The sequence below is a fragment of the Dendrobates tinctorius genome, unplaced genomic scaffold (assembly GCF_039654945.1).
Source record: "Dendrobates tinctorius isolate UK_male_01 unplaced genomic scaffold, ASM3965494v1 ptg000140l, whole genome shotgun sequence".
In the NCBI taxonomy this organism is placed as follows: domain Eukaryota; kingdom Metazoa; phylum Chordata; class Amphibia; order Anura; family Dendrobatidae; genus Dendrobates; species Dendrobates tinctorius.
Window position 1 is genome coordinate 2,303,224 of NW_027361808.1, and position 19,010 is coordinate 2,322,233.

Sequence of the window (19,010 nt, forward strand, 5' to 3'; positions counted from 1 at the left end):
AGTCACTTGCTAACGCCTAGGAAAGGTGTGCTTGCCTTTAGTTAAGTAGTCAACTTTGTTGTTAACAATCTCTAGTAAAACAATTTGAGGCGACCAGCATTCACAATATCACGCTCTCTCTATGTCTTAACAAGTGAGTTTTGTATTTTCATCCTTTCCAGTATAGCATGCTTAAATATTGTCTGTTCTACAGACAGGTAATATCTGTGTGAAAGATGTGAGGTAGCCTTGCCTGTCAGGGTGTAATCTTTCTATGATTGGATAACATTATGAGGAAATGTGAGTGTTATCTTATTGACTTTATTTTGGTGATGGAGCTCACCCTTTGTTGCCTAATCAAGGTTAATGTAGGCATGCAGCAATGTTGTTATTGCATAATGTTTGTTGCAGTTTTTTTCTGTAATGTTAATGTTACACCAAGTTAAAGAAGGCACAAAGGGTCATTTTGGCCATTGCCACATTTGTGTTATGGCAAAATTATGTTTGCCTTTAAGCAAAACAAAAAAAAAAAGGCAAAACTAAAAATTTGTCTACTCTAGTTAACGTCTCTGTGTGATTTTTCACAATCCCTCACAACATACTAACAGACACCAACCAATGCAATGAAACAGTCATAGAATCATAAAGGCTTGAGTAATATATATTTAGACACACTTTTAAAGAAACAAATTATAACATAGACACAGCATTCTCTTGCCAAGAAGTTGCCCCCTCAGGTGAGATAAAGTAATTTGTGAATATATCACGCACTTTGAGGCCAGAGAGCGGTCTACGTTGAGGGATGATAGGTGGTCTCACCCTGCGCACATTGTCCGGCCTACGCACAACACCATCAGAGGAGGAACAATCATGTATCCTGGTGAAGTTATGCAGAACAACACAGGCTTTGACAACTTCATTCACATTTTGCTCACTCAACTGAATGGCAGACTGGAGTACCCGCCATTTGGCACAAAGAATCCCAAAGGAGCACTCCACCAGTCGCCTAGCACGTGATAGGCGCAAGTTAAAAATTCTGCGCCTGTGGTCAAGGTTGCGCCGGGGATATGGCCTCATGACATTGCGTGATAACTGAAAGGCCTCATCTGCCACAAGGACATAAGGGACTGATTGTTCGGGGGAGCCTGGTAGCTGGCGTGGTGGTGGTAGATCCAACTGGTTGGTGCGTAGCCGCCGACCCATTATGGAAGTATTGAAGACTCTAGAGTCTCCCGTCCTTCCATAGGCCCCAATGTCAACAATAATAAACTTGTATTGAGGGTCTACCAGAGCCAACAATACAACAGAAAAGTATTGTTTATAATTGAAGAATTGGGAGCCTGAGTTCGGCGGCTTACGCACCCTGATATGTTTGCCATCCAGGGCCCCAATACAATTTGGAAACTGGCAGTCCTCCTCAAAGTCCCTTGAAATCCTTAACCAGTCTTCCATCCTGGGCTCGGGTAGGACCACCTGATGGAGTCTTGTCCAGATTTGTGCACATGTAGACCTCACTATGCCTGAAATGGTTGACTTCCCAATGAGAAACTCATGGTGGAGGGCGGCATAAGACAGGCCAGTGGACAGGAAGCTGTAGAACAACAGAAATAGTACAGTTTAGAATGGCTAAAGTAAAAAAAAAATAAGTTACATGCCGACCAAACTTGTTAGGAAATGAGACAGAACAACACACACATATTTGGTGGCACAATGACTAAGTGATATGCAGGACATATTATATATAACATTCTGCTTTGTCAGGTGAAACATATTTTGAGTAAGATGAGGGTATTAAACTTTGTCCAAGAAGGCCAAAAAACATAAATTAACACACACATTATGAACATAGAGAATGTGGTTGTGTACTACATACCGTATTGTGAGTAGAAGTCGCTCCTCTGCAGATATGGCTTTGCGCATCATAGAGTCCTGAAAGGTGATCCCAGGGCGCACTGTCTCCAAGAGGCGATCAAATGTGGAAATGCTCATTCGACAGTACTGGTAAAATTTCTACGGATGCTCCCACAGAGACGAATAGAGGCGGTGAAAATGACCTCTTGTGAGTCGTTGCCTCAAAAGTGGATGTACCCACATGCGTCTCCTCCTCCGCGGATCCACTATCACAGGATATGGTTGGCTAAAGCGCCGTGACAAAAGCCAGGTAAAGAGAACCTGCTCAGTTGTATTGAATGTCAGACCCTCTGCCATGCTGCACAAAGAACACCAACACACCTCGTGAAAGCAAGGTGACAAATGTACAGAATGTAGGCATCCACCTGTTTCTGAGTGTCTAAATAGGGTGCAGGCTAATGATTTAAATTGTTTGCAGGCCTGAAAACCGTTAAATGTCCATTTTGCAAGGCTGCGAGAAAATCTCGCCATACGGATTGCATACGGATGCCACACGGATTACATACGGATGCACACATGCGCAAAATACGCGACCTCACCCTGCTTACGGATGACCTACGGAGCACTGTTTAGGGGTCATTCATCCGTATTACGCATGTAAAATACGGAGCGTATTTTGCGCAGGTTAGTGTGACTCCAGCCTATAAGGAAAATCTGCAACACATATTTACCGCAAGAGAAATTGACATGTTGCAGATTTCAAATCCAGGTAAGTTTACGCAGCATTAAAAATATAGAAGACATAAGACTTCTATAAACTGTGAGGTAGCTGTTCTGAGTTCATTTTCCCCTTCACCATTAAGGTCTGGTGAACTCCCTCTTCTGGTGAAGGAAGGTAGTGAGGCTGATTACCAAGCACCTGAGCAGGATGATGATGACTGGGTGACGGGAATTGCTGACTGGATATAAGGCAGCCGACGCCCTTCTGCCTTGCTGGTGATTTCTCTGAGGGATTCTAGGAGACCAGTCTGATTCCTGCTCCTCAAAAGCTAAGTTTTCTGCTCTGCTTTTTGCATTTGTGTTTTGGTTTTGTTTTGCCTTGTTTTTCTGGATTTCTGCCATTCCCTGCTGGGGTGAGCTGAATTCCTTTTTGCCTTTTTACTCTGTCTTCAGAAAATACCTGAGTACTGATATAGTCTTTTTGAAGCCTAGCGTCTTCAGGGCTTTTTTCCCGATCAGTCTGTTGGCTCATGTTTTGATAGGGTTTTTGCGGATTGCAGACAGCAGCTTTTCTATCCTGTCCTATTTAGTTAGCTTGGGCCCCATCATTTGCTCAGCCTATCTTTCTATCTGTGTTAGTGTTTTTTCATCTTGCTTCACCGTCATTATATGTTGGGGGCTGACTATTGCTTTGGGGTCTGCTCTGGGGCAGTTTACATTTCCCTTTCTGTCTTTAGGCTATTTAGTTCTCTGGCTGTGATCGAGGGGTCTAGGGCACCGTAGGAACCCCCCCACGGCTACTGCTAGTTGTTGTTGATAGGTTCAGGGGTCTGCAATCCAATAGCTGCCAACTTCTCTGGTTTTCTGGACTTAGCTAGTATTTCTGTTTTTGCCTCCTACGGTGACTCATTCATAACAGAATCACCAGCCATACCGCAGATCCTAGGGTACTCAATAGCAGGAAAGAATTGTAAAAAAAAAAAAAAAAAAAAAGTGTGTATATTTTTTCCTCTATATCTCTGAGGCCGTAGGGGGAATTTTTTTTCTCAAAATGGAGATAAAGCAATTGTCTGATCATGTGGAGCAGCTCGCTGCAGAAGTGCGGAGAATTTACGCCTACCTTGCTCATTCACATGCTGCTGAACCAAAGATCCCTACTCCTGATGTGTTTTTTGGGGATCGGTCTAAATTTTTGAATTTCAAAAATAATTGTAAATTATTTTTTGCCTTGAAGCCTAACTCGTCAGGGAGCTCCGCACAGCAGGTTAAAATTGTCATCTATTTGCTGCGTGGCGATCCCCAGGATTGGGCGTTTTCCTTGAAACCAGATGATCCTATTCTGACTAATGTGAATGCATTTTTTCAAGCCTTGGGGTTGTTGTATGACGAACCTAATGCTATTGATCAGGCTGAAAAGACCCTGTTGGCATTGAGCCAGGGTCGAGATTCTGCAGAATTGTACTGTCAAAAATTCCGAAAGTGGGCGGTCCTTACTACCTGGAATGATAATGCCTTGGCAGCTCTCTTTCGGAAGGGTTTGTCAGAAGCCGTAAAAGATACTATGGTGGGATTTCCTGTTCCCTCTGGTCTTGACGATTCTATGTCATTAGCCATTCAGGTTGATCGGCGTTTACATGAACGCAGGACTGCACGAGAGGTGTTGCCACCTGTTGAACAAGTGTCTGAACCTATGCAATGTGATAGAGTTTTGTCCAGGGAGCAACGTCAGGAGTTCAGAAGGCGTAATAAGCTGTGTTTTTTTGTGGAGATGCATCGCATATTATTTCTGTCTGTCCTAAACGAGAGAAACGTTTTGCACACACGTTTTCTGTGGGTGGTGTTCAACCTAAGTTTCTTCTGGCAATTACTCTGATCTGCTCCCTGTCCACATTTTCCACCAAGGCTTTTGTGGATTCAGGAGCAGCTCTGAACCTAATGGACTTGGATTTTGCTAAACGTTGTGGATTTCCTATGACACCTCTGCGGACGCCTATCCCTTTGAGGGGGATTGATGCTACTCCTTTGGCGAAAAATAAACCTCAGTTTTGGACCCAGGTGGTAATGCGGGTCGCCCCAGACCATCAAGAAAATTGCAGATTTTTGGTGTTGCATAATTTGCATGATACCATTGTTCTGGGGTTTCCCTGGTTGCAAATTCATAATCCAGTTTTGGATTGGAAATCTGTGTCTGTGGTGAGTTGGGGTTGTCGGTGTGCCCTTAGTGAGGCTCCGGTTTTTTCCACCTCTCCTCAGTCGCATGATGTTCCTGACTATTTGGCGGACTTTTATGATGTATTTAGTGAGAATGAGTCTGCGTCTTTGCCTCCTCATAGGAGTTATGACTGTGCAATTGAACTGAGCCCGGGGTGTAAATTTCCCAAGGGTCGGCTCTTCAATTTATCTGTACCCGAGCACGAGGCTATGCGATCCTATATTAAGGAGGCATTGGAGAAGGGTCATATTAGACCATCCTCTTCACCCTTAGGTGCTGGGTTTTTTTTCGTGGCCAAAAAGGATGGTTCATTAAGGCCTTGTATTGATTATCGTGCCCTCAACAAAATTACTATTAAATATCAGTATCCGTTACCCCTGATTTCGGATCTATTCTCCAGAGTTAAAGGGGCTTGCTGGTTTACCAAGCTTGACCTCAGGGGGGCATATAATCTTATCCGCATTAAGCATGGGGATGAATGGAAGACGGCGTTTAATACTCCGGAGGGACATTTTGAGTACCTGGTGATGCCTTTTTGGCTCACTAATGCCCCTTCTGTCTTCCAGTGCTTCATGAATGACATTTTCCGAGACTTTGTGGATAAAGTTTTGATTATCTATCTGGATGATACTTTGATCTTCTCCAAGGATTGGGATTCTCATGTGGAACATGTTCGGACTGTGTTCCGGAACTTGAGGGAGAATTCCCTGTATGTCAAAGGATCGAAATGCCTTTTTGGGGTACAGAGGATTTCATTTTTGGGATTTATTTTGTCTCCGTCAACTATTGAAATGGTCCCGGCCAAGGTACAGGCCATTTATGATTGGGTTCAGCCCACTTCTTTGAAGGCCCTCCAGCTAATTTTTATCGGAAATTTATAGCAAAATTTTCTAGTATTGCCAAGCCATTGACTGATCTGACTAAGAAGGGTGCTGATGTGTTGAATTGATCTCAGGAGGCTGACTCTACCTTTCAGGAGCTGAAGCGAAGATTCACTTCTGCCCCAGTTTTGCGGCAACCTGATGTCTCACTCCCGTTCCAGGTAGAAGTGGACGCTTCTGAGATTGGTGCAGGAGCTGTTTTGTCCCAAAAGGATCCTGTAACATCTAAAATGAATCCCTGTGCTTTCTTTTCCCAAAAGTTCTCCCCATCTGAACGTAACTATGATGTGGGGAATCGGTAACTGTTAGCCATGAAATGGGCATTTGAGGAGTGGAGACATTGGTTGGAGGGAGCTAAACATCAAGTCGTGGTCCTCACTGACCACAAGAATTTGATTTACCTGGAGTCGGCCAAATGCTTGAACCCTAGACAGGCTAGGTGGGCCTTGTTTTTTACACGTTTTGATTTTGTGGTCTCTTTTCTTCTTGGCACTAAGAATGTCAAGGCTGACGCTCTCTCTAGGAGCTTCTTTGCTGATTCTCCTGTGGTGACCAAGCCTGCTACCATCTTAGGCGAAGGGGTAGTTCTTTCTACCATCTCGCCCGATTTGGGACGTGCTCTGGAAGAGTTCCAGGAGGACAAACCCGAGCGTTGTCCCAGTGGAAAGTTGTATGTTCCTGACAAGTGGAAGAAGAGAGTGATGTCTGAAGTTCATTGCTCTGCATTGGCTGGTCATCCAGGTATTTTTGGTACTAGAGATCTGGTGAGTTGGTCTTTTTGGTGGCCCGCCTTGTCTTGTGATGTCAGGAATTTTGTGCAGTCCTGTGGGACTTGCTCCCGGTCTAAACCTTGTTCTCGCTCTAGTGGGTTGTTGATGCCTTTGCCGGTTCCCAGGAGGCCATGGACCCATATTTCAATGGATTTCATCTCTGATATGCCTGTCTCTCAGAGAATGACTGTTATTTGGGTGATTTGTGATAGGTTCTCTAAGATGGTTCATCTTGTACCACTCCCTAAGTTGCCCTCTTCCTCTGAGTTGGTGCCCCTGTTTTTGCAACAGGTGGCTCGCTTGCACGGGATTCCTGAGAACATTGTATCTGACAGAGGAGTTCAGTTTGTGTCTACATTTTGGAGGACTTTCTGTTCCAAGCTGGGAATTCAGTTGTCCTTCTCCTCTGATTTTCACCCTCAGACCAATGGGCAGACGGAGAGAACAAACCAGACCTTGGAGTCGTATTTGAGATGTTTTATTTCCGCTGATCAGGATGATTGGGTTTCATTTTTGCCCTTGGCCGAATTTGCTTTAAATAATAGAGCTAGTTCTGCCACTTTGATGTCACCTTTTTTTTGTAACTTTGGGTTTCATCCTCGATTTTCTTCAGGGCAGGTGGAGCCTTCTGCCTGCCCAGGTCTTGACACTGTGGTGGAGAGAATGCACCAGATCTGGGACCAAGTGGTGGATAAGTTATCTCTCTCCCAGGAAAAGGCCCAGCGGTTTTCCAACCGACATAGGACCATTGGTCCCCAGTTTAAGGTTGGTGATATGGTTTGGTTATCATCAAAAAATATCGCTATGAAGGTGGCTTCTCCTAAGTTTAAGCCTAGATTTATTGGACCTTACAAGATTTTGGAGATTATTAATCCGGTCTCTTTTCGGTTGGCTCTTCCTGTCACATTTAAAATCCATAATGTGTTTCATAAGTCCTTGTTGAAGAGGTTTGTTGAACCAGTAGTTCCTGGGGTGGCACCTCCGGACCCTGTATTGGTTGAAGGTAACTTGGAATATGAGGTAGAGAAGATACTGGATTCCCATCTGGCTAGACGGAGACTCCAGTATTTGGTTAAGTGGAAGGGTTATGGTCAGGAGGATAATTCCTGGGTCTCTGCCTCTGATATTCATGCCAAAAGATTGGTGCGTGCCTTTCATCGGGCTCACCCTGATCGCCCTGGTGGCGTGGATGAGGGTTCGGTGACCCCTCCTCAAGGGGGAGGTACTGTTGTGAGTTTATTTTCCCCTTCACCATTGAGGTCTGATGAACTCCCTCTTCTGGTGAAGGAAGGTAGTGAGGCTGATTACCAAGCACCTGAGCAGGATGATGATGACTGGGTGACGGGAATTGCTGACTGGATATAAGGCAGCCGACGCCCTTCTGCCTTGCTGGTGATTTCTCTGAGGGATTCTAGGAGACCAGTCTGATTCCTGCTCCTCAAAAGCTAAGTTTTCTGCTCTGCTTTTTGCATTTGTGTTTTGGTTTTGTTTTGCCTTGTTTTTCTGGATTTCTGCCATTCCCTGCTGGGGTGAGCTGAATTCCTTTTTGCCTTTTTGCTCTGTCTTCAGAAAATACCTGAGTACTGATATAGTCTTTTTGAAGCCTAGCGTCTTCAGGGCTTTTTTCCTGATCAGTCTGTTGGCTCATGTTTTGATAGGGTTTTTGCGGATTGCAGACAGCAGCTTTTCTATCCTGTCCTATTTAGTTAGCTTGCGCCCCATCATTTGCTCAGCCTATCTTTCTATCTGTGTGTTTTTTCATCTTGCTTCACCGTCATTATATGTTGGGGGCTGCCTATTGCTTTGGGGTCTGCTCTGGGGCAGTTTAGATTTCCCTTTCTGTCTTTAGGCTATGTAGTTCTCCGGCTGTGATCGAGGGGTCTAGGGCACCGTAGGAACCCCCCACGGCTACTGCTAGTTGTTGTTGATAGGTTCAGGGGTCTGCAATCCGATAGCTGCCAACTTCTCTGGTTTTCTGGACTTAGCTAGTATTTCTGTTTTTGCCTCCTACGGTGACTCATTCATAACAGGTAGCGCTGTCATGTAAGTAGGGGATTCTCGCTTGGCAGCCACAAAAATCACATCCGGCACCAGGATTTTCATATACCATCACAGTCCATATGGTTTATTGTTCAGCATAAACCAGCGTAACCAACATACAAGTCATATCAGCATAGTGTCCATTGGATAGGCTAATCAGCCTCAGCGTTATCTCACCCGTCAGGGTTCCTTATGCAGCTTCACCATCGCATACGTTAGTTCCCTCCAGGGAGCTATCAGGCACACATCGCCATTGCTCACACACAGCCGCTCCACAGGCTGTTAGTGAGGAGATCCTTCTCCTCACAGGAGCTTCCAAACTGGACCAATCAGGTCCCAGCATTCACCATGTGACCTACCCTGGCCACCATATATGGTCCGTAGCCACGCCCACGGGGTCACATGGCTATGACCTCATCACAGGTCCTTCACATACTCACATAGTCTTTTACTATAGGTGTTATCAGACACACCCCTGGGTGGATTTGTAGGCAGCTAGAACCCGCCCATCTCTCCAGCTGCCTGAAGGCTTCTCCCTAACACATAGGCACGAAAGATCAGCTCTGCTGATCAGCACATGACCAAGCCTTCATCTCAAAGCCAACCACTTTGAGATACACAACGGCCACTCAGTATTCTGCCACTCATCCTCTCTTTTGGGACATCCACACAGCGCCCCCTTGTGGACACAGTAGTCATTACACCACAAAACCCTATCCACTTTTCTGGAAATGTAACTCTGTTTTTTGTGCACCAAAAATGTGTAGCATCAAAAAACAGAGCAAATACTCATCCAGGAAACTTAGCCTTAAACTTTTCTTCTTATGAGAGTTGGATCTGTATCGCAAATAGGGAGCTATAGAGATACATATCCTTATGAAGATATTTTGTCTTCATAGAAGACTGTGCTAAGGTCTATACTCTGCAATACTGTAATTTACAGTCTCAATTCCCCTATGGAGACTAAAAAAGTGAAAAGTTAAAAAAAGACAAGTTGAAATAGTTTTTAAAATTATAGTGGTGTGACTGGTGGTCGCGTGGTTAATGGGAGGTATATATCAACAGGGATGGATGCTCCCTTTGATGCAACCTGGAGTATTTTGTCTTTAGTGCACATGAAAACTAATATGACGTTTAGTGCATCTGGATCCAGGTTGCGGGTAGCTATGAGAGATGGGAGGGTCTGGCTACCCATATTACCTCACCTCTGAGTGAGGGTGCTCACTGTACCCCTTTTTCCCTGTGTGTGTGGTTGTGAGTTTCAAGACCTGCAGTGAGGTCATGACCATGTGACCAGCCCAGATGATCCATACCTCATCTGTGGGTGTGATTACAGGCTATGTAATCGAGGTATGTTTAGCACTTGGCAGTGAGTGTGTGGGAGTCTGTGAGAGTGGACAGACCTCCCTGTGTCCAAGCTGGACACTACAGAGCGGTATGTGAGATGCCTCCAAAGTGGACGGACTGAGAACCGTGAGTGAAAGTGACCGGGGTCAGTGAGAAATATTTGTGGGATACCTCTGAGGATAAGAGGTATCCGGGAACCTGTGTGGCCGACACCAACAAGTAACAGACAAGAATCCGTGTTGTGCTGACGGGGGACAGAAAGAGACTGTGTTTAGGCTACAGAGCCTGCGTGCTGGACAATGGCACAGCCTGTGTGCCCACAGCTCTGAGAGCGGAGCTCTACTATGGTCATTGAAGAGTCATCTGTCTGATGTAAGACTGTTTGCATTTTGTTCATGCATCCATGGTTTATGGAGAAAATAAACCACATGGACTGTTTTAAGTGAAAGTTCAATCCTGCGCGCATGTTAGATCGCTGTCAAGCGAGTACTCCCCAACCCGCTAGTGATCGTTACGTCACAATATACAATGAAAAATACAAATTTAAATCACCCTCGTTTTTCAAAGTTACTGAAAAAGTCAGACTTAAATATACAATATTGCTTAATCCAGGGGTCTCAAACTCGGCAGAGTATATGGGCCGCACATAAAAAAAATTTAAGCTGGCGGGCAGCATTCCTTTCAAATTGAATACAGTCACAATTGATAGCAGTATCTAAGGGATTAAACGACCGCGATTGGTGCTAATACCGATCGTGGGCATTCAAATAGGTTGTCACCTGCCATGTACAGCTTACCTTAGCGGATATTGTCGGCTCTCCATGTGAGCCGGCGCTATCATCTCGCTGTACACGCACAGCCACAGTCACCTGCAAAATCCAGCAATGGGGGGAAAGTCACGCCTCCGCTCTTTGCACGCTGGTGTGATGTCATTACACAGCGCCAGAGGGATGTCATCACGCAGGGCCACAGCCACTATGGAGCGGCGCACTCCTCCTCTCTTCTAGCGTGAGCAGTGGCGTAACTACAAAGTTATGGGCCCTGGTGCGAACTTTGAAATGGGGCCCACCCCATGCCAAAATACATGCACATCTCTGCTCAGCACACCTCGTACACATGCGGCTCTGCTCCACACACCTCGTACATGCATGGCACCGCTCCATACACTTCATACACACATGACTCCGCTCTGTACACCTCAGTCCTTGTACACACACGGCTCCACTCTATACACTTCATACACACACGGCTCCGCTCCCTACACCTCGGTCCTAGTACACACATGGTTCTGCTTCGTATACCTCGTACACACATGGTTCTGCTTCGTATACCTCGTACACACGCGGCTCCACTCCGTACACCTCGTACACACGCAGCTCCACTCCGTACACCTCGTACACACGTGGCACCGCTCCGTACACCTCGTACACACGTGGCACCGCTCCGTACACCTCGTACACACGTGGCACCGCTCCGTACACCTCGTACACACGTGGCACCGCTCCGTACACACGTGGCACCGCTCCATACACCTCGTACACACGCGGCTCCGCTCCGTACACCTCGTACACATGCGGCTCCGCTCCATACACCTCATACATGCGGCTCTGCTCCGTACACCTAGTACACATGCGGCTCTGCTCCCTGCACCTCGGTCCTTGTACACACACTGCTCCGCTCCATACACCTCATACACACGCGGCTCCGCTCCCTACACCTCGGTCCTTGAAAACACACACTCCATACACCTCATACACCCACCGCTCCGCTCCGTACACCTCGTACACCAGCAGCTCCTCTCCGTACACCTCGTACACCCGCAGCTCCGCTCCGTACACCTCGTACACCCGCAGCTCCGCTCCGTACACCTCGTACACTCGCGGCTCCGCTCTGTACACCTCGGTCTTTGTACACACACGGCTCCGCTCCATACACTTCATACACACGCGGCTCCGCTCCCTACACCTCGGTCCTTGTACACACATGGCTCTGCTCCGTACACCTCGTCCACACGCAGCTCTGCTCCGTACACCTCGTACACACGTGGCTCCGCTCCGTACACCTCGTACACACGCGGCTCCGCTCCGTACACCTCGTACACATGCGGTTCTGCTCCCTGCACCTCGGTCCTTGTACACACACGGCTCCGCTCCATACACACATGGCTCCGCTCCCTACACCTCGGTCCTTGTACACACACGGCTCTGCTCCATACACTTCATTCACACGTGGCTCCGCTCCCTACACCTCGGTCCTTGTACACACATGGCTCCGCTCCATACAACTCATACACCGGCGGCTCCACTCCATACACCCGCGGCTCCGCTCCATACACCTTGTACACTCGCAGCTCTGCTCCGTACACCTCGTATACCAGCGGCTCCGCTCTGTACACCTCGTACACCCGCGGCTCCGCTCCGTACGCCTCGGTCTTCGTACACACATGGCTCCTCTCCGTACACCTCATACACACACAGCTCTGCTACATCCACCCTGTAAACCTCTCCTGACCCCACTCAGAAACTTACCTAGCACCATGGCAACCAGCACAGACAAAGACAGCAGTGTTCTGCATACACTGAGGCCCCTGATCATGTGACCCCCCTGACTCCTCTCCCTCCTGTGACCTCATCACAGGTCCTGTGCACACAGAACACACAGCCATCGGGTGCTCCTGGATGGCTGCGTGCCTTCCCCCTTCTACCTGCCGCAGGGGGTGAGACATGTGATGACTGCCATCGGGGCCGCATGCGGCCCGCGTGTTTGAGACCTGTGGTTTAATCCATGTTAACTGCTGTAAAGAATCAAAATGGTACCAAAATGGAAAATCACCAACCTTTATTTTTATATATATCATATGTCATTTTAACTGCACAATAAAGGAATTGTGTTTTTTTTTTTTTCACCATGTCACCTCAGCTAGAATTTCTTCATCATTAGGGCAGGTGTTGATGACCGTATTATTGGTCAGAATGCAATCCGACAAACCAACGGATCGCACTCAAACCAATGTTACGTTTTGGAGCCACGCAAGTCAATGAGCTCATGGAAACCATCGGCCTGCACTCAGATGACATCTGAGTGCAGTCCGATTCCCACAGACTGACAGAGTGAACAAGCCAGAGACATTTTTCCTCCATCTTCTCAACATCCAAGAGAATCGGATCACGCCATGCTCACGCTCTGATCAAACTTTGATAAGAGCGTAATTTTTATAATAGACCTGATTCTCTCAGATGAGAGATTACATGGTTGTCTAAAGCGATAAGATAATAAAAAGCCATGGCTCTTTGAGGAAGGATAGCAAAACTGAAAACTAAAAGTTAAAACTGGTCTCCTTATGGGGTTAAGGATAAAAAGACTGAAATTAAGATGTTAAGCACAGAACCTCAAGGTTCTAGATTACCATTTTGGAAATTCATATCCTTTTTATTGTTGCTTGAGTTTTGGCTAAAGATAGAATACTCCTGTAAGGGGCTTTACAAAAAAACATGGGGATGATGGACTAGATATCCCTCTCCAATAGGGAACTGTTTGCATATGGTCCTGATTTCTAGACTCTGTAGATTTCTTCCTTTTTTGTCCTTTTTCCCTTTCTTCTATTGTCTCTCCTTATCTTCCTTGATAGAAGTGTTCTCGGTTTCATTCTCTCATTTTTTGTTTTGCTAGAACAGTCTGAAAATCTGTATTATGGCCCTGTAGATACCTGGATAAACTAATATACTGTACTTTCACATTGAAATAAAAATTTAAATAAAAAAAAGTACAAAAAGATAGATGCCAACACACTAGTAAAAAATGATAAAGTACTCACGTTTTTCTGACTTTTACAATCCCCAGGTGTACCAAAGATGCCAGAGTATTTCTTAGAAAATCAGAAGATAAGGCATCAAAGCACTTGGTGGCTCCTGCAAATTTCCACAATATGTTAAAAAATATTTGCAGAGACCCTGATTCCATTGATGTATCACTTACTGGCTGCTTGTGGGACGCGCTCACACCCAGGGCAGTGGGGTACTCGGTACCGGGCCCGTATCTCACAAGGGAGTGTCACAGTAGCGGTGACCCGGCCCGTGGCCCTGGGTGCCCATTGTAAATGTTTGGTGTGAATGTGTAAGTCGTGATGCCACCTGTGGTGTTCGGCAATGTAGATGTTAAGGCCTTTTTCACACTTCAGTTTTTTTGCAGCAGTTCAAATCCGACAAAAAGTCAGACAAGCGGATCCGTTCTCAACTGATGTGAACGGATGGCACAGGATCCGTTTTCAGATGGATCCTGAAAATGAGGAAATTTAAAGGAAGAGAGAGAGAGAATTTTTTTTTTTTTTTGTCCGGCACCCGGAAAGAATTTCGGGTTAAATGAGTGTCTGGAGGATCCGCCAGAGAAAAAAAACGTTGCAAGCTCCGTTTTGAAATCTTTGAGGATGGTGACGGACAGCAACTTTTGGCGGATCCTCAAAAAAACGGATGCAACGGACGGCAATCCGTCACAATCCGCCATTAATGGAAGTCAATGGGGAAAAAAACGGATCCTCAAAAGAAAATTGAGGATCTGGTTTTTTCAAAACCTGGCGGATTGTGACTGATTGTAAAAAACTGAAGTGTGAAAGAGGCCTAAGCCGACGCTGCAGACAGATCCTCTGGGACAGATGGTGTGGTGCAGCAGTGATGGTATAGCCCTCCACAGCCAGGGCTGTAGTCCCAGGGCAGAGTGGATGTAGCGACAATTAGATGGTGTAGTGTCGGGCGCAAGGGATGTAGCAGTGCTGGGCAGGTTGACGCAGGAATAAGTGGTGGACACCAGGGCATGTAGTTCCAAAGGTTTACTCACAGTCTGTGGTGGCTCAAGAGCCCGCATCGGTGCCGTGTCCTCCGGGTCAGGAGCCCAGCCAACCTTCAGGCAAGATGAAGCACACCTTTCCAGCACTCCTCCAACTTATGTGCCTTTTCTGAACGTCTCCCTCTTAGCGCCTTTAAGTGAAGTACTCCTAGTACTGAGTTACACTGGAGTTCCTCCTGTCCGATGTTCCTATGAACACTACTTGTACGGCAGACAGCTGTAGCCTGCTTCGGGGACTCTGCGCTTCTAAGTCCTGGCTCTCTATCTCGTTGCTGTTGTGCCCCCAAGTCTTGTGTGGGAATAAAGTGATGTCAAACTTCTATTCCTCCGGTGTCTGTTGCGGGATCATAAGTATCCAAACAACCTCGGGGACCGGACCCCGGCCTTGCGCCTAGAACTTGAGTGGGGTTCTCCTCTAACCCTCAATCCTCTGCTCTCTTCCTCTCCTCACGTTCCGTACTAATCCTTTCCTTCTTATGGAGAGTCAGGCGCTCTTTCAGTGTTCCTTTCCTGTGCCAGGAGACCCAGATCACTGAGGTCGGCTGCAGCACTTTCCCTCCTTCATCCCTCTCAGGGGATCTCCTTACACAGGTCCGACCTCATCAGACTCCTGTGACTAACTCTCTTCATCCTATCCTCTTCCCGCTCTTTTAGTGCAAACTAAACTCCACCGGCCTCCCAGCACCCTTCGTGTTCCAAGCAGGGAGCCACCAAAGGGTGCTTTGCTACACTACTGTGTTGTGTGGGATGCAGGTGTTGGAGTGTGGTCAGGTGCCTCCACCTTACCTGAATAGTGGGGTACCACACCTCAGGAGAAGGTGCAGTACCTCTGTGGCGACTGAACCCTCAGGGGCGCCACACTTGCTGCAGTTCAGATAAAATCCCAGGTCTCTGAATGCTGAGCTCTGTACAACGCTGTCCACAGCACTGATTGCTCGCTTTCTGTGTCCTCTGTGCAGAAGCAGAAATCTGCCAATTATACAGAGCTCAGTGTCATCCACGTTTTATCCTATTGCCTTCCATGTGAGAGTTTTGCGGGCATACTCTGTGACTTGCACACGGGTCATTGTGGGGAGAGGGATAAATGAGATTGGAAAGAAGGCCTGCTTTCTGTGTGCTGTCCTTTATATCGCAATTCTTTTCCACTAAAATGAAAAGAGGGACAAGCCAAATGTTTTCCATTTTTGAAGAAGCAAGCCTGAAATGAAGCACTCTTAGGCCTCATTCAGATGGAACTGTTTTACATGTACATTTGTCACCAATGTTTTGGATCCTAGTGTCCTTGGCATTTGTTCTGTGTGTCATCAGTGCTTTTCACTTATGGATACATAAACAGATACATTACAAAACTGCCCCTATCCTTTGCTATATTAATCAATCACAGCTCATGGATTGTACTTTTATGTCACATGTGTGCTGATTTTCATGGACCCAAAGGATTGGGTTATATTTTTCATTCATGCTGCCAGAAAAAAAACCACACATATAAATAATATTGAGTACATATTGTATTTGTGAAAAATACAGCTAAAACACATGCGTGAAACATGTCTGAATGAGTCTTGAACCTAGGTCATGTCCAGCAATGCTATTTACCAGATATAGCGATAATCTGAGAAAATGAAGTTTTATTCTCCCTACAGCCACTCAATTCCAGCCATCGTTGAGGTCCAGAGGGCCTTGACATTCTCTACTCACTATATATTGAGCACTCTCACACGCCCCTGGAAGAAGCGAGGCGAAACGGCATTGGGGTGGTGAGACACAGAACCTGGTAACTCCTCGGAAGCACATTGGCTTAGGCAATATACTTTTCATTGTTTGTGCTATTATGTATGCTACCCTGAGGTAACACTCTATACTACTGCACAGTTAGCTATGTGGGTGGGATAGTTATATATTTCTAGTGATGTTGCACTTGCACTTTAAGGCTATGTGCCCACGGTGCGTGTTAAAACGCACACCAAAAACCGGACTCCTTCCCAGAAATCGCGTGTTTTCACCGCGATCATGATCGAGATTTTGCCGCGATTTTCATGTGCGATATTCAAGCATCGCTTGGAAAGTGATTGACAGGTTGGTCACACTCGTCAAACATAGTGTTTGACAAGTGTGACCAGGTTTTTACTATTGAGGCCGCCTATGCAGCATCAGTAGTAAAAGATAGAATGTTAAAATGCTAAAAAAAAATAAAAAAATTGGGGTATATTTACCTTCCGGCGTCCCGCGCTGCATTCCCGGGCATCAGCGTTCCCAGTAATGCCTTGCGAGACCTGTGATGATGTAGTCTCGCGTTGCTATAGCGATCTCGTGAGACCACGTCATCACTGGACCATGCCGCAAGGCATTACTGGGAACGCTTAGGCTGTGTGCACACGCTGCGGATTTTGCTGCGGTTCCGCAGCGGTTTTGGCCGCTGCGGACCCGCAGCAGTTTTTGCTGCGGTGTACAGTACCATGATTCCCTATGGGAATCAAAAACCGCAGTGCAGATGGTGCGGAATTTTCCGCGCGGATTATCTGCGGTTTTCAATCAGCAGAAAGAATTGACATGTCAATTCTTTCTGCGGATTCCCCTGCGGTTTGCCATCTCCTCCATTGAGGAGATGAAAAACCGCAGGGCAAAACCGCAGAGCAAGAGTTTCACCTGCGGATTTTACAAAATCCGCGCGGATGAATCCGCACCAAATCCGCAGCGTGTGCACACAGACTTAGGCCGGGAATGCAGCGCGGGACATCGGAAGGTAAATATACCTCGATTTTTTATTTTTTATTCTTTTTTTTACAGGGGTATGGTACCCAGGGCCTGGAGGACAGTCTCCTCTCCTCCACACCGTGGGTACCAACCGCACATGAGACGCTTAACTTCCCGCATGGTGGGCATAGCCACATGCGGGAAGTAAGCGATTCTCATGCATTCCTCTGGGTGCGGAATCGCGGCAATTCTTTGCGATTCCGCACAAAAGAATGACCATGCTGTGATTTTTTCCGCGATGCGATTCCGCCGCGGAAAAAAGCGCATCATTAGCACAGCATGTGCGGAATGCCATAGGAATGCATGGGGGGCGTTCTGTACACGATTTTTAAATGTTTTCGCGCCGAAAATCGAGGCAAAAACGCTTAAAAATCGCTACGTGGGCACACAGCCTAATAATGGATGCCCTGACTTATCTGTGCATATGTTTTTGTATAAAAAGTTTATGTAAATACCGTAATTGTGTAGTATATTCTGAGTCCCTTTTTTTTGGAGGCTCGGTTGCACTGTTTTTTATACCATACGTCATTTTTAATTGATTTATTAAATAATTCAAAATATATTTTTAATTATTTTGATGGAATTGCTTTATATCCTGCAACTAGCAGTTCATTGTTTTCAGGCTATTTAGTTGCATGTCTATTAATGAAGTGTCTAGCACAGCATTACACTGTAGATTTAGTGGAGCACTCTGCAATCGCTTCCCAGCATATTGACTGCAATACCTCCCTGCATGGCCCTATGACTGGAAGCGAGCGGCTGCAGGGAGAATAAAACATAACCCTTTCCCTGTAGCCGCCTCTGCAGTATGCCAGCTATGCAGGATTTAAATGCTCTTTTCCATGCAGATTAACAACATTTTTGTAAGCAAAAAGCATTTCAGGACTTTAACAAACTATTTGTATGGCATACAGTACCGGAAAAAAAATAATAATATAATTTATATTTTACAAAATGCATAATCAGAACATTATTTACATACCTGATAAAATGTGCTTAAAAACATAATTTCTCACTCCAGCAATGTACTGCTTATCTGTGAAACTTTCAGCTAAGTTTTGCTGTATGTATGTGCAAGCCAACTGTGAAAATGACACCAAAATCCAAACATTACATATTCATTTATTTTAAATCTTGCAATAAAGAGGAAAAGAAGGTGCAGTGATTTAAAACCTATCAATATGCAAATAGGTGAAGCTGCCTGAGGAAGTTATTATGTGGAACTTCATGTCCCCATAAGCTGAAATCCACAGATCTAATAAAGGAAACACATTTTTGTTAACGTAGATATAACACCAGGTCAAAGTCACCAGTTTTTGCTCTTATCCTTTTTCCGCTGCTCCCCTGAGAATTGTTTTTTTTTTTTAATCCACTATAAGCTTCCAGAGATATGCACCTTTTTATGTAGTGATACTCATTATGGCGTTCAGCAAGGGGGTGTTGATCACAGGGTGATAATACAGAGCGACCTATATACTGCGCCCCCCAGGGAATCCTGTGAGCAACGTCCCCTGGATAGACCATGAAAATGTGCACTAAATACAAAGTCCCATACCTCTGCAACTGTATGACAGATGTGAGAGGTTGACACGCTTAGCTGCTTCTTCAGGTAGACAC

The 19,010-nt window shown here is 46.0% G+C and overlaps 1 protein-coding gene across 4 annotated transcripts in view; it reads right to left on the reverse strand.

Moving 5' to 3' along the window:
* Positions 1-19,010, reverse strand: part of LOC141049008 (dihydroxyacetone phosphate acyltransferase-like) — a 414,268-nt gene that overhangs the window by 80,506 nt on the left and 314,752 nt on the right. For all 4 annotated transcript variants that reach the window (XM_073545096.1, XM_073545099.1, XM_073545098.1 and 1 more), the window contains 2 exons: positions 18,376-18,475; positions 13,615-13,708 (listed from right to left, as the gene is read on the reverse strand). In XM_073545096.1, the coding sequence (XP_073401197.1) occupies positions 13,615-13,708; positions 18,376-18,475 (194 nt within the window). The remainder of the gene's footprint in view (positions 1-13,614; positions 13,709-18,375; positions 18,476-19,010) is intronic.